Below are 24,443 nucleotides of genomic sequence, written 5' to 3' on the forward strand. Positions count from 1 at the left end.
GCAGAGAACCTAAGGTGGGAATGAGCCTGGTGTATTTGAAGAGTATGGCAAGGAGGCCAGTGTAGCTGGAGTAGAGTGGGCAAGGATAGCAGATGAGGTCAAAGTGATAAGAAAGGAGAGCTGGTAGAACCATAAGGACTTTGCCTTTTACCCTATATGAGATGAGAAGCCACTGGGGGCTTTTGATGAAAAGAGTCATGATTCACTTATTTTTTAGAAGATTTACTTCAGTTGCTGTATGAACAAAAAAAGTACAGGGAAGAAAGTTTATAGGAGAGACCATTGGGAAGGTTATGGAAAAAATCAAGGCAAAAGATGACAGTAGGATATTAGTGGTGGGGTTTATAAGAAATGACATTTTTTCAAGTATGGATGTGAGAAAAAGGAAAAAAGAATCAACAATAACAATTTTTTGGCCTGAACAACTAAAAGTTTTAGTTGTTTTTTACTAACATATGGATGACAGTAAGGAATAAAAGGTTTAGAGGTCTGTGTAGAGAAATATGGAGTTCAGTATTAAACATGTTAAGTCTGGGTTATTATTTAGGCAATAAAATATGAACAAGCAATTTGATATGCAGACCAGGATGTGGAAGAGATGTTAGCTATCCTCATTAAAGCTTTGGGAATGAATGATATTAGTACTATCAGTAGAAGAGAGAAGTCATCTCCTAGGACCCTGAGCCCTGGGGCATTCTAATGAGATTAGTGAGGTGGAAAGGAACTGACAAATAGGCCTGAAAAAGAAAAACCTGATATCCTTGAAACCAAATGAAGAGAATATCGGGATAAATGACATCTACCAATTGCTGCTGCTAAGTTGAGGGCTAAGAACTTCAGATTTGGCAATTCAGAACTATTTGATACCTTGAAAAGTTTTTGTGTAATGATGGGAAAGACTTTACATAGTTTCAAGGAGAATGGAAATGAAGGAAGTAGAGACAGAGTACAAACTCTTTACGGGGTTTAATTAAAAGAGGCAGGGCACAGAAATGTAGCTGGGGGATGAGACTTTTTAATTTGTTTAAGTTGGTGACAATCTTAGAGCAATTCTGTATTCTGATGGCAGTGGTCTAGTAAAACAAAATATGAAATGCTGGAAAGGGAGACGATTACTGGAGTGATGTTATGAAAAAAGCAAGAAAAAATGAGATCTAGTGCACAAATAGAGGGAATGGACTTGGATAGGAGCAAAGATGGTTCTTCCACAATATTGAAGGGAGGCAGAATATATAGGTAAACATACAGTTAGAATGACAGATTTGCTGTATGTTGACATTCTTTTCTGATTGCTTTATTTTCTCAGTTAAAGAGAATGCATTATTGTTACCAATTGAGTGTGAGAACAGAAATGGGAGATATTAGAAGTGTAATATGTTTGACTTCATAAAATATTCAGTTTATAGTTTAAACAATAGGCAAGTAAATAACTACAAAATTTGTTCAGTGCTATAGAAACAAATAAGATATTGTGATAGAGGATAAAGGGATTAAGCAGATTTAAATAAGGTGAACTTTTTGATCAAAAAGCTAGAAGAAAGGATTTTTTTGTTGTTTAGAAAAAGGATTTTGAAATATTTTTGTCCCAAAAAAGTGATAAATGCGGGGGCTTTGGCTGTGGCTCAGCGGTAAAGTGCTTGCCTAGCATGTGCGAGGCCCTGGGTTCGATCCTCAGCACCACACATAAATAAATAAAATAAATGTATTGCATCCAACTACAACTAAAAAATAAATATTTTTTTAAAAGTGATGTTTGTGAAGAGATAGATATGTCTAACCTGATTATACAATGAAATCATGTAATGAAACATCACATGGTATCCCATTAATATGTACAATTTTTGTGTTTTTCTTTATCAGTTTAAAAACAGTTTTTAAATGTTGACATATGAAAAAGCATAAGGGATACAATAACAATCATGCATCCATATTTCTATGACCTAGAATGAATGGATGTTACTGCTATTTTTGCTTTAAGCATTTTTAAGTTAAAAGCAATATAAAGGATCTGGTAGACTTACTACATAATCAATAAATCAGTATGTACTTAATGAATGAATGAGTTCTATCAAACATTAAGGAACAAGCTAGCTTGCCCAGGAAAAGCTCAGGCAATAAAAATTTATATACCTTTAAACTCTCAAAATTTAAAGTTAGGAAAAACTTTAGTTTAATTGCTTACCTAAAGGATGAATCTTCTCTATAACAATCAACTGCTTGTTTTTATTTAAAAAGTCATCAGTGACAGAAATCACTGCCTCTCGAACAGTCTATCTCATTTTCACATAACTGTTAGAACAACTGAACGATTATTATTGAATTTTAGTTCTCCATCTACAGATCTTAATCCTCTGCTTACATTCCAAAAAGAAAATTCACATATATTTTCTGTCCTGCTATGATACTTTAAATATCTGAAAGCAGCTAGTAAGCTTCCGAAATCTTCTCTTCTTCATACTAAAAATCTCTACTTTTTGTTATTCTACATATGACATTTTTCTTTTGAGACCCTGGCTCTATTCTAGTTGCTCTCCTCTCTATATATATTTGTTCTTCAATATTCTTCAAGTGTGGTATGCAGAACTAAATGCAATACTTTAGCTATAATCTGATGATTACCTCTTTTCTGCAGCTTAAGTCTAAACTTCCTGGAAGTCCCATTCCAAAACTAAATTTTCAGCTGTCTATAATATTTTAATCTTTTATATTCACATTATTTTTTTATTTAAAATTTTTAATTAGTAAAATAGCAGTTGTGTAAACTGCTCTGACTCTGATCTTATCTGACCACATACTGGAGTGGCAATAGTTTATAAAAGGACTTTGGTGAGAACAGTCAATATATCAGTTCCAACAAAAATGCAGATTAGAATGTCTAAAGTTGAGTAAATGAAAATTTAAATGGAGCAAATTAAATATTAGAAATCATATGAGCCTCTCCATCAAACAAGTGAGGCCTCCTTTAATAGTCTTTACCATAGCCACTTGCAATCACAAGAAAATTCATTAAGATCAATCATGTTGTGCAACCCCTAAAGGAAAAAACTGAGGAAACTCATGGGTAATTTTCAGAGCTTCATTATAAAGTCCACACTATTAAGCCACAGCATTCTCTTTGGCTCTTTTACAGTCTGGTACAGCAGATAAGATGTTTCCAGCTCTAATAGAGTATATTAACCCTGCTGGTGTGAAAATGTCTAGAAAGTAGTGGGGTGGTCAGTCATCAGATAAAGTATTGCCAGTCCTCCTGGAGTCTTGTTACTGGTACGCACGCATGCGCTCTTTCTCTCTCTCTTTTTTGGTGTTGCTGGGGATTGAACCCATGGCCTTGGGCATTTGAGGCAAGTACTCTACCAACTGAGCTAGCCCCCTTCTATTCTTTTAGCTGGGTGTCTCACAGGTTCTGAAGCATTTACTTTGAAAAAATTAGTGTGTTCAAATATAGTCCATAAGGATGACAACAGATATGCAAATTATCCACTCTTAAATTGGGGAGGGAATGACAAAGTGAAAATACAGTACTCTTCCAATGCTCTGTAATTGGAATGAGTCCAATTTAAATTCCTTAATGAGGATCCATTAATTTGAAGGGACCTCATACATCCAACTTTTCATCTACTGAATTTAATCTTATAAAAGCTTGACTTACTGTGTATTCTTTTAAGTTATTTCTGAATCTTTTCCCAAGAGTCAACAATCCTCTTAATTTATCCTATAAATATGCATGTCTGTTTTATCTTTATTCATTAATAAATATAATTAACAAGATTGGTTCTAGGCAGAATTCTGTGACATACCACTGAAGTCTTCACTTAGGTTTGCCACTAATCTTTTAATTGGTTCCTTTTGGCCCATAATCATTTAACTGTATAGGATTTAACTTAGTGATAAATTAATCTACCTTACATTTATCAAAATTTCTAAACTAATACAAGAGCTTACAGTGATCACTGTTCTCCATTTAGTTTTCTCTCAAATTTTCCTTTAGTTTGAAACATTAGCTTTCTTTATTAAAAACCAAAACATTTGATCAAATAATTGACTTTAAAATTTTTAGTGTCCTTTTGGTTTACCTTGAAATCTAACATCAAGGAAACAACGTATTCTATGTGAATAGAGATATGGGTTTAAAAAATATTTAATTTAAATTATATACTTCAATCTTGGGAACTTGAAATATCACATATTTAGCATAAATTGTTGATTCAATTGCAGAGTTATTACAATCCTTAATAAGCATTTATTTTGGTATGCTCACATCACTCTTTCCTAATATATTGGTGATCTTCTAGGAACGAGAAGCACATTAAAATAAAAGTACTATAGGAGTAGCCTGCTCTGAAAAACAGAAATGACAATTTTTAATTATTATGACACAAATTCAAATACCAATAAGGTAATTCAGAAATGGTAGACATAGTAATGGTCAGGTTTATTATATATGCTTACATTTACAAAACAAAAAAGAAACATTAAAACCATATTAAAAAGAAAGGAAAATTAAATAAACAGAAGACAAAGGTTACATATGTAAGCATTTTAAAGTCCTTACCTCCTCACAGCATCGTCTGCTTACAATAGCCCTATAATCAATTCTATCCCAGAGTTGGTCCCTTAACTTTAAGAAATTAGGGAACAGTTTTCTCCAGTTTTTCCCTAGAGCCCATGGAAAAATTTCATACTTGGATTCTTCCTCATCTTCTTCAACTGTATTAGCCAGATACCTAGTAAGACCAATAACCCAAAAAAGAAATGGGCAAGGACAGAAAGAATAGTTAACAACAACAAAAAGAAATACAAATGGCTTTTAAACACATATAAGATGTTCAACTTTACTCATAATTTAAAGAAAGGCATACCAAAAATAGAGATATAGGGAATTTTACCTTGTTGGGTTCTGGGTATTTTTGTACTCCTATAAATCTTAAGTTTCATATTGGGATGCAGTTAAGTTACTTGGAAACAACTGGATCCTTCCATGTCCTGATTTTATTATTTCTTATATGTATCTGGAGCAATGTTGAGTCTGAGGCTAATTACTGATAACTACCTGAGGCAAGAACTTCCTGAGTTCTTGAGTTCTTAAAACTTCATAAATTAAGAATTTTCAGTCTGGTTGGTAGAAACAGACATCGTTCCAGCTCTATGTGAATGAATGTTAAACACTGTTTCCTAATATTTTTTAAAATAATCTTTCCCTAGATTCAGGTAGTTTCTGTATACATGAATGGAGATCAGAATTCTATCAAATATTTGAGAGGGACCAGGCATGCACAGAAGAAGGAAAACAATCCATAATAAGAATAACCAATCAATCAAAACTAAACAAGGGCATTAGAAGTTAAAATTAGGGCTGAGTTGTGGCTCAGTTGTAGAGGACTTGCCTGGCATGTGTGAGGCACTGGGTTCAATCCTCAGCACCATATAAAAATAAATAAAATAAAGGTATTATGTCCATCTACTGAAAAATATTTTTAAAGTTAAAATTAATCCATATGCTCAAAAAATAGACATTGAAAATGTGTGTCTAGACATGAAAATACGATGAAACTACACTAAATGATGCCTGTAATCCCAGCTATTAGGGAGGCTGAGGTAGGAAGATTGTGAGTTTGAAGCCAGGAAGGAAGGAAGGAAGGGAGGGAGGAAGGGAGGAAGGAAGGAAGGAGGGAAGAAGGGAGGGGAAAGAAGAGGAAAGAGGAGGAGGAATAAGAAGAAGGAGAGGGAGGAAGGAAGAGAAAAAGGAAGCAAAAGAGGGGGAGGAGGAAGGAGAAGGAAAAAAGGAGGAGAGAAAGAGGAGGAAAGAAGAAGAAGAAAATTATACTGGAATTAATGGCAGATTAAATACTATAGAAGATTTGTGAATTGAAGGCACAGAAACTATTTGAAATGACATACACAGAGAAAAAAAAGGAACAAAAATCATGAACAGGGCATCATTTAGATGTGGGATAACCCCCAAAAGTCTAATAAAGGTGAAATTAGAGTCTCTTAAGTCAGTGGGTATGCAGAAAAATATTTAAAGAAATAATGGCTGAACATTTTAAAAATTTGATGAAAATTATAAATCTTCAAAGCCAAATGGACATGAAGAAAATTATACCAAAGTACATTGCTCAAAACTAATGATAAAAAATATTAAAAGCAGTCAGAAAAAATATGAGACATGTTAGATAATACAGGAACAAAGTTAAGGATGGAGCAGATTTGCCATCTGAAATAATGCAAGCCCCATAGTTGATTTTTCAGGAAAGATGGGTAATATACAACAAAAATATTACAAAATACATAGGGAACAAGGAATCATGGGCAGAAAATTTAAAAAGTACCCTGTTAAAATAAGGGGATAAATACATCTGAAAAATATCAAAAATCTATAATGTACTTTGGAGCCATATTGGGATCACATCATGATTCTACTCTACATTAACAATTTTTTCATGTTCAGTATGACAAAATCTCTATCACATATGAGGAAGATATCCTCCAACTTGAAACAGATTTCCTTGGTGCAGAGTCCATTTCTTTTGCGTAATAATTATGTTTATTCAAGTAAAGAATTAAGAACTTCCTATTGTAGTCATTGAAGGATGAAATTAAAAAAAAAAAAAAAGATACATGAACTGGGTGTGGTAGGGAATATGTGTAATCCCAACTGCTCAGGAGGCTGAGGCAGGAGGATTGCAAATTTGAGGTCAGCCTGGGCAATTTAGGAAGACTGTCTCAACATGAAATTTTAAAAAAGAATGGGGATGTAGCTCACTGGTAGAGCATTTTCTTAACACTGAGGCCCTGAATGTAACCCTTCCTATGTGGGGAAAAAAAATACATGTTCTTTGATCTTAAGGAGCAGTTAAGTAGAGGAGGCAAGTAAATATGAAACAAAAAACCATGAAAGAGAATATGGAAGAGTGATAATAGAAGTTCAGAGTGTTATAAGAATATATTGAAAGGAAACTAAGATTATATAGAAAGGAAAAGAAATTCAGTTTTAGAACTGTAGCTAATAGAAAATATAGGAACTACTGAGTCAGGCTATACAAAAAATTATGACTAGACATAGAATGGAAATTATAATTCATGTTATTTTTAACATAGAACTTACATTACAACATGAGATGCAACCTACAGACTACTCACTACATAGTACATGCTGACAAGTGCTTTAATGGTAACTTTACAAAACATGTGAAACAAATCCAATTTAAGGCTTCTAGTAAGATTTAAAGTTCCAGGTTTTAAAAAAATTCTCAGGTGAGAAAAAACTATAAAAGATATTATATCAACATACAGATATAATACTGAGACATGTAAACAGCCATTTAACTTGGTGTCAATGGCTGAATTTGACTATTGGTAAATCACAGCTGAATTTGTACCTCATCTCTGCTCCTTACTAACTTTCGTGATCTTCGAAAATAATTAATCTTTCTGAGTCTGTTTCCTCATCTGTAAACCGGTGATTTAAAAAAAATGCATTTTGGACTGGGGATGTGGCTCAAGCGGTAGCGCGCTCGCCTGGCATGCGTGCGGCCCGGGTTCGATCCTCAGCACCACATACAAACAAAGATGTTGTGTCCGCGGAAAACTAAAAATAATAAATATTTAAAAAAAAATAAATAAATAAAAAAAATGCATTTCAAGGAGGCATGGTGACTAAACCTATAATCCTACCTACTGAGGAGGTTAACGGAGAAGGATTACGATTTCAAGGCCAACAACTAAGCAACACAGTGAGACCCTGTCTCAGAAAAAATTATTTCACAGGGAAAACTAAATATATTAATATATAAAAAATGTCATGGTGCTTTGTATGTAATACTCAGTATTTGCTAATACTATTATATTCTTCCAATTTAGCGATCATCACCAAATTTTAAATTTGAGTTCACTTTTTCCTATGTATTGGAAAGTATGTCTCTTTAATAAATGCAACAGTCAGTTTCTTCTAGTCTTATGCCTTTAATAACTCTTTCTTTAATAACTCTAATTCCAAATTAAAATAGACTTTAGGTAAAAACTTACTCTTTGATGTTGATAGATACTGTAAGTTTGATGTTGCATTATATCCAGATATAAGATAGAAAACAAAAAAATGTGTGTGTGTGTGTGTGTATGTATGTATAGTGTATATATATATGTATATATATATATTTTTTTTGTCCTGGGGATTGAATCCAGGGTCTCACACATGCTAGGCAAGTACTCTACCAATGAGCAACACCCCAGCCCATATACACACACACACACACACACGTACATATACGTGTGTGTGTGTGTGTGTGTGTGACTGTATGGTTTTTTGTGTGGTGCTGGAACTCAGGGCCTGTGCATGCAAGGCAAGCACTCTACCAACTGAGCTATATCCCCAGCCCCTCCAAAATATATTTTAAAATTACATTTCTATTAGCTGAATTCTGACTTACAGATTGGAAAATCACATCATTAAAATCATTTAACAGATCACAAAGTTTACATGAACTAACACAAAGTTAATGGAAAACAAACTATATTCCTTTGTTCACTGTGTTCAGTAAAATAGTCAGTGGATACCAAAAGAATTAAACATGAATGACTGCTATCTTATAGACATAGATACACAAAAGAGTATGTCTAGACTTATTTCCCACAAAATGTTCAATGTAAAAGGGCAATGATAGTAATGATTTTTATTGTATATTAACTGGAAATTTAAAAGAGAATCTCCTAGCTTTTAAAAAAATATTTTTAGTTGTAGATGGACACAATACCTTTAATCCATTTATTTATTTTTATGTGGTACTGAGGATTGAACCCAGTGCCCCACACTTGCCAGGCAAGCACTCCACCACCCAGCCACAGCCCCGGCAAAATCCTAGCTTTTTTTTTTTTTTTTTTTAAGTCATAAAGAAGAGAATTTGAGATCATGTATATGGGAACACTCTGAAAACTGTAAAAGGCACAATACAAACTCGAGAGGAATATTGAACAATAAGTCTTAGGCATGCAGCATGATAAGCTCAATGAAAAGAACATAAAAATATCATATTAAGGTAAAAAAATGCATAGATTTTATACAGGAAGGTCTATTCAAAGATACCCATAAAGTTTTTTTGTTTTTTTTGGTTGGTTGGGTATCAGGGATTGAATTTAGAGACACTCAACTACTGAGCCACATCCCCAGTCCTATTTTGTATTTTATTTAGAGACAGGGTCTCACTGAGTTGCTTGGTGCCTCACTTTTGCAGAGGCTAGCTTTGAACTCAAAATCCTCCTGCCTCAGCCTCCCAAACCACTGGGATTATAGACATGCACCACCACACCAGCAAAGATATCCATAAAGTTTTAACTGCTTCTGTTTTAAATAAGTTATCTCATACATTATAAATAACATAAAATCACATCATAGAAAGCATACTTACAGAGCAATAAAGAAATTTATCCTGGTATGCTCATTTATAGTAAATTTAGCTCTCTTGAAATAAACAAAGGTCATAGCCAAAAGATACTATAAGGAAAAAAGTTAGAAATTAACATTTGCTTTCATAAATTGTCCAAATAGCTAAATTTATTTATTTATTTATTAATATTTATTTTTTAGTTTTCGGTGGACACAACATCTTTATTTTATTTTATGTGGTGCTGAGGATCGAACCCAACGCCCCGCGAATGGCGAATGCCAGGCAAGCGCGTTACCGTTTGAGCCACATCCCCAGCCCCAAATAGTTAAATTTAAAATTTTTTTTATAAACAAGTTAAAAAGCATTATCTTTATTATAGTATCAATTTGAGTACTTTTTTTGTTTCCTGTAATCAATCCATGTCAATAGTGATAGTTATTGACCATTTATTAACTAGATAAGACTCCTAAATTTTATTTGTAAATAATTTTTTGAATTAAAACCCCATTTTTCTAACTTAAAATTCAAACCTATAGATAAGTTGAAGTAATATTAAAGTAACTATACATGGTTCATATAGACTCACAAATTATTATTTTGCAGCATTTGCTTTATATTTGTGTGTGTGTGTGTGTGTGTGTGTGTGTGTACACACACACAATACACTTTTCTTCTAAACTTTTATTTGTAGACATCCATGCTCACCTCCCTGCCTTTTTTTCTTGGTGCTGGTGATTATGTATGCTAAATATGTGGCATCATGTATGCTAAATATATGCTCTACCACTGAACCCTGATACTTATTTTTCAAGTAACTTTCAGGAGTTTTCTAAATAACTCAAGAAATTAGAATAAGATGACTCCACACCCACGGGGAAAACATATTTTAAATGTATTATTAGAAAGCCACATGGCTAACCTGTTATTAGAACACAACAGGATCTTACTATTCAAATTACAAACAAGTTATAATTGTAATATTTTCTTTCTCATAAAATACCCATTCATCTTATAGTCACAGTATTGGGCACCAAGGTGATTCCAAGTTTTCATGTGACTTCTGGTAAAGGATTATTAAAGTAGTGTTGATACAGTTCTCTTTTCAACTACTGCCCCCTGCTGTCCACAACTTTAATGCATAAAAAAAGCCATAAAGTTTAAAAAAACGATTCCACAGAAAATGGATATTTGATATTAAAACATTACTGTAAATTTTAAAGTGTTAGTGACATTGTGATTATGTTTTAAAATCCTTTATTTAAAAATATTTATGGATTAAAGGCTAGGATGTCTGTAATTTGCCTGAAGATAATCCAGTCTCAAGGGCAGGGATTTAGAAGAAACAAAAATGGCCATGAATTCATGACTGTGGTAGCCAGATGAGAAGTACCCAGTGGGCCTTCATACAATATGATTTACTTTAAGTTGTATATATTTGGAATTTTCAAAAATGAAGTTTCCAAAATTTAAAATAAACACTTTTCATTTTATCTTTGCCATCTTAAGTGGGAAGTAAAAACATTCACTTCAATACTTAGTAGTACTTAATCATAAGCTAAATTTCCAATCATTCCTTTTGTTTACACATTTAAAGTGTGATGTGAAGTTATGCTGAACTGTCAACATGACTGCCTAGTCTAAAATGGCACTTACAAAGCTGAAATTGTAACTATTTAGCTAACTCAAAAAGCATAGAAACAATTCTCTTTTGTCTAATAACAGAGCATAAAAATGTGGCTAAGTGAAGTTAGCCAATCACAAAAAAAAACAAATGCAGAATGTTTTAAGAAAGCTGATTCATAGAGGCATAGGGAGGGGGAGCATGGGAGGAATAGATGAACTCTAGATAGGGCAGAGGGGTGGGAGGGGAAGGGAGTGGGCATGTGGTAATTAATGATGGTTGAATGTGATGATCATTATTATCCAAAGTACACGTATGGGACACGAATTTGTGTGAATTACTACATATACAGAGATATGAAAAAATTGAGTTCTATATATGAGTTGTAATGTATTCCACTGTTTTATTAAAGAAAAAAGCATAAAAACAGCATTGTTCTGAGAATGTAAGTTAGATATTATGTAAACTTGAATAGCCCTAAATAAAAAACATGATAAACTAATTTTACCCTACAAAATCATTGAGATTTGGTGCGGGGCAGCAGGTGCAGGGGCACTTTACCACTGACTACATTCTCAGGCCTTTTTATTAATTTTGAGACAGGATCTTGCTAAATTGCTGATGTTGGTCTAGAACTTACAATCCTCCTGCCTCAGCCTCTGGAATCACTGAGATTATACCTATTTGTTTGTTTTATCTTTTTTTTTTTTCAATTATAGCTTTCTTTCTTTTTTTTAAACCTTTTTATTTTTCTTTATTTATATGTGGTGCTGAATATTGAACCCAGTGCCTGACACATGCTAGATAAGTGCTCTACCACTGAGCCGCAACTCCAGCCCTTGTTTTATCTTAATAAAATATTCAAATATTCAAATGTTTAAGAAACTGCTACAAAAGGAGTGAATCTCAAAATATTTTCCCTGCAGCCTGATAAAAGGTAATAATTCTAATAAAAATGTATCAAGTCTATATTGATTCTTGTTTTCAATAAAAGATATAAACTTAGATATAAACTTCATTTAAATCTAATCAATAATATTCACTGAAATCTATGTAGTATATTATTCCAAAAATTAAGGTGTAAGGATTTTGTGTTGAAGAAACAATGCAGTCTGTTTTCCTAGTCTTAGTAAAATAAGCTCTTAGTGTTTTATTAAAGTTCTGATGATCTAGTAACATAATAAATGCTAATGATTTATATTGTTACCAAATTTACCTTGTCTGCAATTTTACAGCAGCAGTCCATCCACAAGAAATCTTGAATTAAATCATCATCTACAACAAAACACAGCTATGACTTACCTTTTAATAATAAAATATCTCCTTTTGAAGACTTACTTTCTATATCAAGATATTATAAATGATGCTTAGAAATCCAACAAAAATGGCTAGACCGGTGTAGTCTAAGGTGTAATTGTCAGTAGTTACCATATTTGCTATAGCAAGTACCATACAAAAAGCTACTGCCTTATCTTTTATCTTTCCATCTGATTTGCCTCCCCTCCCTATGTATGAAGCTCAGCTTTAAGGGAGAATGGTATGTGTTTTGTTTATTGACTACCTAGAGCATATTATGTAATTCTAGCTCATCATTTCTTTCCAAAATCAAACTTTTTTTTTGGGGGGGGTACTGGGGATTGAACTGAAGGGCACTCAACCACTGAGCCACATTCCCAGCCCTATTTTGTATTTTATTTAGAGTCAAGGGTTCTCACTGAGTTGCTTAGTGCCTTGCCATTGCTGAGGCTGGCTTTGTGAGATCCTCTTGTTTCAGCCTCCAGAGCCACTGCGATTACAGGCATGCACCACTGTGCCCGGTTCCAAAGTACAGTTGGAAATGAAAACTGATAGATAATTCAGCTTTAAACAAATTATTTAATGAATACTGTTTTATTGGTTTTTTGTTTGGTAACTGGGATTGAACCCAGGGGTGCTTAAGTTGCTTAGGGCCTTGCTAAATTGTTGAGGCTGGCTTTAGACTTATGATCCTCAGCCTCCCAAGCTGCTGGGATTATAAGTGTTGTACCCAGCATGAATACTTCCTTTCAGTTTCCAGGGATTTTAGTGTTGGATTTTCTCTTTTATTTATCTGTTTCACTTATCTATTATTCAAATACATATGAAAATATTTATTAAAAAAGAGGTTCAAAATTTACTATTTATAATTAATATTTAATTTGGGAAAACATAAATACTAAAGGTGAAAATACATAATCTCAAAATATATTGGTAGTTTTTAGGATATAATCTAGGAAAATCTGCTTTTTTGCATTCCCCTACCCTTTCCTTTTATTTTTATTTATTTATTTAATTTGTGGTATGGGGGATTGAACACAGGGACACTCTTCCACTGAGATACAGTCCAGCCTTTTTTATTTTTATATTGATAGGGTCTAAATTGCCAAGACTAGCCTTGAATCTGTCATCTCCTGCCTTAGCTTTCCAACTAGCTGAGATTACAAGGCATGCAGCATTGGGCCCAGCTCATTCTCCCACCCCACATTTTATATAACAAAGCATAATTCCTTTATAGTTATTTTACATGCTACAAATATCATCAATGTAATAAAATTTTGGAAAGTTCTAAGAATAACTACTGATTTTCCTGAGAATTAATTTTTGGCTTTTGAGGGGGTGGTACTAGGGATGGAACCCAGGGGTACTTTAACACTGAGCTACATCCTGGCCCTTTTAAAATTTGACATAGTGTCTTGCTAAATTGCAGAGACTGGCCTCGAACTTGCAATCCTCTTGCCTTACTCAGCCTCCTGAGTTGCTGAGATTACAAGTATGTGCCACCACACGAGCTTCCATTTTTATTTCTTGTTACCAAAGCTAACAGTAGGTATTTTCTCATGTATCTGATGACCAGTTATCGGTACTAAAGAAGTTTATAAGAAATAATTTTATCCTATACAATTTTTAAATTTTTTTGTGGTATTGGGGATCAAACCCAGGGCCTCACATGTGCTAAGCAAGCACCACCACTGAGCTATGTTCCCCAATTTTTGTCACTGTCACCCATATACACACATACATATACACATACACACACACACACACACACTTTTCTAGCTGTCAATGGACCTTTATGTTTTTATTTATATGCAGTGCTGACACTCAAACCTAATGCCTCATACACGCTGGGCAAATGCTCTACCACTAAGCTATGACCCCAGCCTATGTCCTATCCTTAATAAGGAGAAAGGGAAACTTGTGTTAACATTCTAATTCCTGATGAGGGAGCATTTTTTTTATATCTTCTTCTACTTTTATTCCTTATATATATTTCCTTTTCCTTCTTCTTTTTAAAGATCTCACTTTTTTCATTGGTTTCTTTATATCTTAACCAGCTTGCCTTAATGCAACTGGCTTTCCTCTATAAACAAGGAGAACTGTTACCTATGTCCACCAAATTACGGTATCAATTGACTTTATTCATTCCCAAAGGTACTTCCCAGAACCCATGTAGCCTACCCCATTTTCTAATCTGTCTACCTTACTTACCATATCTCCAAATAAAGATTCCTGTTCTTTCTTGGCTAGTAGAAGTACTATAAAGAAGATTCTTTTTGCCTATTACAGAATTTATCAGCATAGGAGCATTGTCTCATGATTTGAACAAATTCAAACTCAAATTTTATGTGAACATGATAAAACATTTGTTAATTTTTTATAATATTCCCAAGATATAATACTTGTAATACTGAACTTTTCTAGAGAAACCAACATCCATTTGCTTGGTTTTAGCTGTGAAAGTCCTGGGAAACCCTTAAGCCTGGGTTGGTAGCTCACTTGAGTCTTCATGTATTATTTTACTTTATGTCAAATAAAACTCATGCTACGATCCGAAAGTGCTCATAATCTACATTTGATTCACTTGGATTTAAGTAGTCTAGAAGCTAGATGAGTCTGAATTAATTAATTTTTGGTACTGGGAACTGAGCTCCACCCCCAGGATCTCACTAAATTGCAGAGACTGGTCTTGAATTTTTGATCCTCCTGACTCAGCCTCCTGAGTTACTGGAATTACATATGTGTGCTGCTCATTTTAGATGAATCTGAATTTTTAATCCATTAGCAAGAAAAGCAATCAAAACTCCAACATTTAAAAAAAGACTAGTAAAAACAAATGCAAACTTGGTTGGAGATGGAACATTTGACACAGAAAATAATATTATTCTCTTAGGTCTCTATGAAAATGATAAAATATATGTTTATAATTTAATATATTTTATAATTACACTATTAGATATTTTAAACCTACCAAATAATTTAAAGAAAGCAGTCATTTCCTGACGCTGTATAACCAGACAAGGTCCTTTAGGGCGTTTAGATTTGTTATTATATGCATTTTTTTCAGATGCTTGCCAACTATCTTTAAAAATAGGACGCTTCAGATTAATGGTTTTTTTAGGCTGATGTGATCTATTCGGCCCTGATTTTACGTGAACAGTGACAGTAGGTGGTGTCTCACAACACATCTGATTGTGCCTCATTTTGGTTCCCCAAGATTCCTGTAAAAATAAAACATTAATTATTTATCACATTCATTCATTTCTATATAAAAACTAATTGAGTAATCTACCGGAAGCAGTCATCTGAACTGTTACTGAACTTGCTATTAAAAATGTTATTTGTGATACTGACTCACATTAGAAATTGCTTTTAGAATTCAGTGCCAGGAAAAGCTATGCTTCTTTTGGGTAGCTAATATACTTTCTCTTCCCAAATAATCAGATACTGTATACCACTTTGCTTCGACTATTCTGGAATTAGAACTAAATTTGCAAGTATAAAAACCATGCTGAGTTCATTATCTATTTGTGGTGTTCTTTTTACCTGATTTTTTTTTATTCTGCTTGAACTGGCATAATTTTATTACATGGTTGTTAAACACCACCCTCAAATTATTTTATAGAATAAGGCAAACTATCACCAATTATAGAACTTAACTGGTTCCATAATTCTCTTTCCTTTATTATGTTTCACTCCTCTCCCCCTATTCTTTTTCTTAGATCCTGAGGTCCAACTAAATTGGAGGTAATTATGGAGTTGGGGTGGGGGTACTATAAACTCCATAGAAAGATAAATAGGTGATAAATTGAGACTTGAAACTTGTCTAACAACTAGAACTTAATTACTGATGTCAAGTGTTGTACTGAAAAGCAACCCTTTCCATAAAAATATCTGTAAATTCCTTTTTTTGTTACAGTTGCTTATTCAATAGCATTTATTGGTATTTATTGACTAGTTGAAAATAATTCTAGCAAAGAAATGTATGACAATTTCATAAATTGTTCTATTTTTAAACATTTTGAGTATATGATCATCCTATTGGAATGGCTGATAATAAATGTATATGAATATACAGTGTTATGATCTAATAAAATCTGAAACAAAGTTAATCCATCAGTATTTAACCATATACATGAACATTACTTTGGTGGTGATTACTAAACATAGATACTAGTTAGTATTACTTCTGTGGTCAGTGTGTTTTTAGGGTACTTGGGAAATGGAGGTATGAATGGGCAAAGCAGTATACTACTCTAAGATCCTAATGAGAACCTCTGAATCCATGACTCACAGTGACCCAGGCAGCCATGCCTCCCTTGGTGTTCAAGGATTTAGGTTCAGATTCTCCTTCCTGACCCTCAGAAATTTCCCTGCTGAAGGAAGGAATGGAAAATAAGATTGGATGTAGTGAGGCTGGAGCAGCACTGTCCAATATAATGAGAGCCACATATATAATTTTACACTATTTTAGAACCACATTTAAAAAGAAAAGGCAAACCAATATATCCAAAATATCATTTTTAACAGGTAATCAATATAAAAATAAATAAGATATTTTATATTCTAAATATTTGAAATCTAGTGTGTTATTTACACTTATTTACAATTATGGTGCTTTTTTTTTAACAATTTACATGAAATGTAAATTAACAGTTCACATGAAATGTAAGTCCTATAAAAAATAAAGTGTATAAGGGAAAATATTTTATACTCCTTCACTTTTTCAATTTAAAGTAAAAAATTCTTCAGTTGCACCAGCCACTGAATATAGACATATGTGGATAGTGGCTACTGTATTAGATGCCACATTACAAAGAACTTGGAGGAAGAAATTATCCTTAATTGGTTCTCTCCTATTTTGATTCCCTCTCCTCCCCCCATCCTTTTTCCTAGATCTTATCTTAAGGTCCAGCCAAATTAAAAGTAATTATGAAACTGGAGTAGGGGTGCCATAACTCCATACAAAGATGAATAAGTGATAACATGAGCCTTGAAATGTGTGTAAGAACTTTCTGCTCTTTCCTACCCACTTCATCTGGGAGACAGCTGGAGGCCTCATCTGCATCTTTTCTGAGTAAGAGCAGCCTTATATCTAGATGGATATAGATATCTCAAATTGGGTTGGGTGGTGTGGGCTAGGCTCAGAGGTGGGATGTACCAGAATACAGAATAGCTGTAGCACATCTTTCAGGATATGATTTTTATTCAATGGTAAATAGTTGTAAGTAGTTTTCATATAAAAACAACCACGGATAAATCATGAAATACAATGCAATTTTTCTATCACTCAAAAAGGCAAAATATGCTTTCAGTAGGCCTCTTTACATTAGTCCATTAAACCTTTGGTTATGTATTGGGATATTTAATATAAAATTTGAGAAAAACAAAAGAAAGCAAATATCTGAAATTCCCAAATAGAGATATACAGATGTTAATAAGCAAACTTTGATAGGAAAGTTGTGGATAAAGGGCTTAAGGCAAGGAGATATCAATGTTATAGTCTCAATCAAATTCACCTCAATTGTGCTTTTTGTTTAGATATATCAAGAGAAGAGGAGTTCTGCTTGCAAGTAAGAGGAAAAGAATGAAAGGCAAATCTAAATACAGGCCATTTTTTGAGGGCAAGAGATAGGCAAAGAGGGGGAATAGAAAAAACTATTGCTCCTATAGTAAAATTCTTTAATGAATTTTTACATGGGTTATACTAACATTTAAAAAAATCTTACCAAGGTGCTGGAGAGTGGCCAAGAGGTAAAGCCCTCTGGCATGGTGAAAGGTATGCACAAGTATGCACAAGGTCCTGGGTTCAATCCCCATCATCACAGAAAAGCAAAAGTAAAATTCATATTTGAATAAAATATCTGAGATTTAAAATTATATTTTGTAAATATATCTAATAAATTCTATGGGTATCTGAAATAATTCTTCTCTGGCACAATGTGCATAGAATCATACAAGAGAAGCAGAAGTAGTTTGGAGATTCATTTGTCTATTTGATCTAACAGCAAATCCACTGGCAACTCAAGTCAGGGCAGTCAGGTAAGTTGCAGCTGCCTTATAATTGCAATCACACACTGAGCACTTGATAATGTGTCAGACATAATCTCATTTAATTCTCAAAACATCTCAGTAAGTTGGGTATTTTACCTTATTTTCTAGATGAAAAATTTGAGGCTTAGAGAAGTTAGGATATTTGCCCATAAACCATGTAGTGATAAAAGTAGAACTTGGATCCAAGACTATTTCACTCCAAATCTCATATTTTTTAACCACTAAATAACTATTTTAAACATTAAATGAAATCATTGTCAAATACTAGACATACAGTTAGCATTCCAATGTTACTTATTATCACCTTGCGAGGAAAACATAAACCTAGTGATAATGCAAACAATATACAAATTTAATTCTAGCATTTGCAGTCTAACTGCACATGATAAATTGTGGCAGTGGCTTCTTGTCTTTGGGGTGTATGTTGCCCATGCTAGTCTCAAACCCCTCAAATAATTCTCCCATTTCAGCCTCTGAATTAGCTTGGATTATAGGCATATGCCACTATATCTGGCTTCATTTAATGTTTGAGTTAAGCCACTACTATGAGGAAGAACCACTTTTGGGGGGTGGGGGTTGGGGGTTGGGGTGGAGATTGAACCAAGGGCCTTGTATATAATAATCTTTTTGATAAAATAACTTAAGAAGAATCTTTATTGAAATGACTACAACATTTCTATCATAAACAGCATTATCTAATTATTGAAAAATAATACAGCAAATTGAGAAAAAATATTCTGGCAAATTGCTGGAAGTTTTGCTACAGTTATTATATCTCCATAATTTTGATGATTTAAATTTTTCAATTTTTAATCATCTAATGGTTATAAAGGCTTTTGACCTCATCCAACTGTTAGGTGCTAAGGCATTGTTTTCAAATATTTATTTTTTAGTTAGGTGGACACAATATCTTTATTTTTATGTGGTGCTGAGGATCGAACCCAGTGCCCTCACGCATGCTAGGTGGGTGCTCTACATCTGAACCACAATCCCAGTAAGTGCTAAGGCATTTTAAAAATAATTAATTGGCACAGTTCCTTTGATGAATTCAAATCTGATTAGAAATTGTATTACGTATAATACACTTCCATGTAGTGGTAGGAGTGAATAGAATATTCAGCTGAATAGAATTAAAGTTAGAAAATGAGGCAGGAAGTATGAACATGCAATGATTAGAAGAAAATGAACAACAGCTAGAACAGTATTCAAATGAGTGGGTTTTTTGTTTCTTTCTAAAGAGAGGGTACTTAAATCGGTCTAAACGCAAAAGGGACTGGTTCAGGATTTAAGACTTGATTATGTCTCATTAGCTATGTGACCTTAGGTTATTTAACTTCTGGAAGCCTCGGTTTCCTCACTCATGATATTGAAATAAAAGCACTTAGGTTTACTCAGAATCCAGTAGATGTAAGTACTCAGTAAAAATGACACATTAGGTATTATCAATAATACCATATTTTGTAGAGTCTGAGAAAAGGAACCACATGGGTAATACCTAGCACAGTGCTGAATGCTTAGCAAAAACTGTAGCAGCATCATTTTTTGTATCTTCTTTACCAGGAAGGGTGTCTTTCAAGGAAAGAAGGGTTTGAATATGAGTTTGAGCCAAGTTTCACTTCAAGTACTAAATATATTTAAATGTTAAATTCTTATTGGTAACGGAATTCGCTGGTATTTGGAAACATGCTAGTTATAGAATTCGTAACTACACGTACATGTTCTCAATTTCATCACAGCATATCCGTCTCTAAAGAATGTACTTTACCTCAGTATTTTGGTTTTTGTGGGATGGAGGCACTGAAGGTTGGACCCGGGGCGCTCTACCCCTGAGTCGTATCCCCAGCCCTTTTTTAGACAGGGTCTCACTAAGTTGCCCAGGCTGGCCCTGAACTTGCGACCCTCCTGCCTCGGCGTCCCGGGTCCCGGGGATCTCAAGCGTGCGCCTCTATTCCCGGCTACGTCACAGGCTTTTCTAAGGACTAGAAGCTAGGTGGTCCCCAGTCGTACTGGAGTCTTGTAAGAGGGCAGCTGCCTAACTGGAGGTACAGGCTAAGGCACAGCACGGCGCCACCGCGGGCCGGCGCTCTGGACGCTGGTGCGGACGCCGGGGCGGGGGTGCGTGTCCTGGGACCCGCGGAAGAGGGGAAGGCAGGACTTACCCCAAGACCGCCGCCCCTGTTCCGGGGAAAGGAGGCGGGCGGGCGGATGCCCGGCCCCGGGTTTCTCCCTGCGGCACCCGGACCGCCTACGACCCCGGTGAATGAGTGCGGGGACGTCTCCAGCCCCCGGTCCCTCCCGCCTGGCCTTTCCCCGTCCTGCCCAGCTCCCCCAGCTCCGCACCAGCACGCCCGCCCCGCCCGGCCTTCGCCTCTCCCGAGCCTCCGGGACGCCGCCCTCTCCCGAGCCCCTGGCCGCAGGAGCTGGCGTGCGCTCGTGCGCGCGTTAGGGCGTCGCGNNGTTAGGGGGCAGAGACGCGGCCACTTTCTCACACAGGTGGGCGGCGGAGTGGGCCGCCAGCGGCCACCGACCGGCCAGACACAGCCGAAACTCTCTGGAGGCTGGTCTGCCGGCCCGACCGCGCGGTTCGAGCAGAGATACCTGCGGAGACCCACGAAGGGTGCGCCGCCCGCCTATGCCTCAGCTCCCGGCTTCAGGCGGTTGTGCGCAGGTCGCTCGACTCCTCACCACCTCCTAGCAGAGCCCCCGCCCGCAGCCGGCGGCGCGTGGCCCGAGGGGCCAATCAGCGCGCAGGGCAGGCCGCAGGGCGGGGCTGACGCCAGCGCCTCGCCAAGTCCCCGCCTGCGCGGACCCAGGCGGCTCAGCCCACTTCTACCGTTATCCGGCTGCGGGGCGAGGCCCTTGCACGGCTAGCGGCACCTCCTAGTTTGCTCTCTTTTCCAGCGACACGCCCCCAAATCAGTCGGTGATGAGACGGTTAGCTTCCCGCAGCCAGACCGTGTGGCCCTGCAGGGCTGGGGCCACAGTTCTCGTCCCTACTTTGAGAGGTTCCCGGGAGAATGCAGCAGCGCAGTTACCATGTACGCGGTCACGTTACCCGCTTAAACCAAGAGTGTTTTTTATTAAGTTTTTTTTTTTTTTATGACACAGTAATGTTCTACTGTTTTAAGCCCTAAATTTCGTCAACCGCAGGACTTTGCCCCCCGCCACGCCTGAGGTGTAGTAGGTACTTAATAATAAAATGATCCTTCACAGCTTTTACCCCCCCCACACACACACCTTTCCTTTCCTTTTCCCACGCAGAACCTGCTTTTCTTCCGTTCACACTCATGCACTTTAAAAAAAAAATACTTTTTTTTTTCACGTTGCTAGTCTTTCATTTACCTTTTTCTTTAGGTGGTACTGGGAATCGAACCAAGGGCCTCTACACGTGCCAGGCAAGCACTGTATGACTAATCCACATCCCCAGCCCGTCTTTTGTTTCTAATGACTACATAATATTACAGAACGGATGGGTCGTATTTAAATCACTTGATATTTAGATTTCTTGCAGATTTTTTGGCTACTATAATTATTACACTTAGAAAAGTAATTTAGGCTTGCCTATTTGTGATACTTCCCTTAGTTCGTCATTCAGCAACTCTGAAAACCCAGTCTTAGGGTCCCTTCTTAGCAAAATCACCTACAGGTAAGAAGAGAGGACATCTTAAGAGCTAATTTTTCTTGACAAAGTCCTCTGGCATTTTCTTCACGACCTTTAAATGGGGGAATGGATCAAGAGCACCATTTAGTTGTAAAATTTTCAGGAAAATGGCTGCTTCAAGTTTATTTCTTGAGGTCCCAAGGATGCGTCCAAGGTTTCTCTTTTCTCTTTTACAAGGTATCAGGGTTTCCTGTGATTATCAATTTCCAGACTTGTGTTTTTGTTGTACTGAATAATGACTACCCACTACAACACAATATAACAAACTGGGAAGGAAAATTAATTAAAACAATATGGCGCTACCCTTCTAGAACTTTCTAGACAGATAAATACACAACTATATATCAAAAGGAAATTAGGTGAAAGTACTCCTTAGAATCCCCAAATCTTGGGCTGGGGATAGCTCAGTTGGTAGTAGTGCTTTCCTCCAGTGTACAAGGCCCTGGGTTCAATCCTCAGTCATACCCCCCCCCACACACACACACACACAAATAGTCCCCATCAGAATCCCAAAATCTTTGCAGTTTGCATTTTACAAAATCTGTAAAATATTAAACTCAGCAAACACACATAAATGTTAAAGTTTTGGGGGAAACAGCTTACTGAAAATTATTTTACCTTATACATCAACAAATCTACGTGTGCAATGATACCACCTGATTTGTAAAAGTAGGACAATTTCATTTTGTGGGTAAACAGTTAAGCAGTGGTTGGGAACATAAGTAGATTTTGTTAGCTTTTTCCTTGTATCTTTCATTTGACCTGAAACTTGAATGAGGACCCAAGAATTTGAATGAAGACTCTTGACTATTCTTTCTCTCTTATCCATCCAGTTCACCATCTCTCAAGATGGCCCTGTTTATTCCCTTACTAAAAAATCATTGCTGATTGCCCATAACCTTGACCATCTTCTGCACTGTGTCCACAACTCCTCCAGTTTGTTCCCATTCTACTTTCCCAAATGTATCTCTTTCCATTCTTACAAGTAAGAATTCTTTAACTCTGTTGCTTTTTTCTGAACATGTCTTAAACTTTTCCCACTTCTTTGACCTTGCATGTAGTATGCTCTCTTCATTACTCTTTAAATTTTCTATCTGGTCTCCATCTTTTAACACCCAGCTTATATCATCCCATTATCATTTGAGTAATAAGTGCAGAGCTCTGTGCCACTCTTGAACTCCTATAACATTTTCTGCAGTTCTCATTTTACAGAAGCTTATTAATCAGTTATTTAAAAATATTTTTGTGTATATACTTTTACATGAAGGAATCTGTATGCATGTTTTTAAAAGAAGAGTGAAATTATGGAATTTGCCAGTAATTGGTTGGAGTTGGAGAATATCATGCAAAGCGAAATAAGCCGGATCCCACAGGACGAATGTTTTCTCTAATATGCGGATGCTAATTCACAATAAGGCGGGGGGGGGTGTGAGGGGGGACTAGGGGAAAATAGCATTACCACCTTACCTTAAATTAGATAGAAGTAAGTGATGGGAGAGGAGGGGAGGGGATGCAGGGATAGGAAAGATAGAATGAAACAGACATTGTTACTGTATGTATATATGTGACTGCATGACCAATGATTCTGCAATATGTACACTTAGAAAACTGAGAAATTATATCACATCTATGTATGATATATCAAAGTGCATAAATGCATTTCTACTAGCATGTATAACTAATTAAATAAAAAAAATTTTAAAAAGGTAAATTCAGTTCTCATACTTGAATGTGTTAGTCGGTTTTCTGCTATTATAACAAATACCTGACATAAATAAACTTAAAAATAGGAAAGGTTAAAAAAAGGAAATATATGTACAAAATATACATGTAACACATATGTAGGTTGAAGCCTAAAACAAAAACTCATGAAAGTACCATCCACCAAAACCATATGACTCATATATCCAAGAAACAGAACAACAGTACTGTTTAGATTTTATATGGTCCTCTTCCCTCCATTAGTCTCCAATAGGTCACTTTTTCCCTGGTTCCTTTTTCTTCAGATTTATCCTAAAACACAAGTTTTATTTGTGAATTAATACTCAGCCTTTGTATTCATCATAGATTTGACCATGCTAATGAATGACACTGCAGATCACTATTACATTTCTTCTGCTCCATTAATATATTGCATCAATGCTCCTGTCAATGGGCATTTGGGCCTTTTATTTATTTTTATTGTGAATGCATTGAGCATTCTCATACAGACTTGGTCATCAGCTGCAATGTTTATACCTGGCACGGGGTCTGATTGGTCAGTGTTCATGGCTTAAAGTCAAATAGTTTTGATACTTCTTGTATATGCCCTATGATGCACACATGCAGTTTTTCTATAAATGTTTCAAAATAAAACCGATGAGCTATTGGGAAATATACATGTTCAACTTTGCAAGGTTAAATAGAGGACACCAATTGATGTTTTTCAGCA

The 24,443-nt window shown here is 35.7% G+C and overlaps 1 protein-coding gene across 1 annotated transcript in view; it reads right to left on the reverse strand.

Moving 5' to 3' along the window:
• Spdya (speedy/RINGO cell cycle regulator family member A) overlaps positions 1-22,471 on the reverse strand; it is a 38,148-nt gene extending 15,677 nt beyond the window's left edge. The window contains exons 1-5 of the mRNA XM_015479812.2: positions 20,950-22,471; positions 15,269-15,518; positions 12,218-12,276; positions 9,402-9,487; positions 4,553-4,724 (exon numbers count right to left, since the gene is read on the reverse strand). Coding sequence (XP_015335298.1) covers positions 4,553-4,724; positions 9,402-9,487; positions 12,218-12,276; positions 15,269-15,500 — 549 coding nt within the window. The 5' untranslated portion in view covers positions 15,501-15,518; positions 20,950-22,471. The remainder of the gene's footprint in view (positions 1-4,552; positions 4,725-9,401; positions 9,488-12,217; positions 12,277-15,268; positions 15,519-20,949) is intronic.
• Positions 22,472-24,443: the final 1,972 nt, after the last annotated feature.

The sequence above is a fragment of the Marmota marmota genome, unplaced genomic scaffold, assembly GCF_001458135.2.
Source record: "Marmota marmota marmota unplaced genomic scaffold, marMar, whole genome shotgun sequence".
NCBI lineage: Eukaryota > Metazoa > Chordata > Mammalia > Rodentia > Sciuridae > Marmota > Marmota marmota.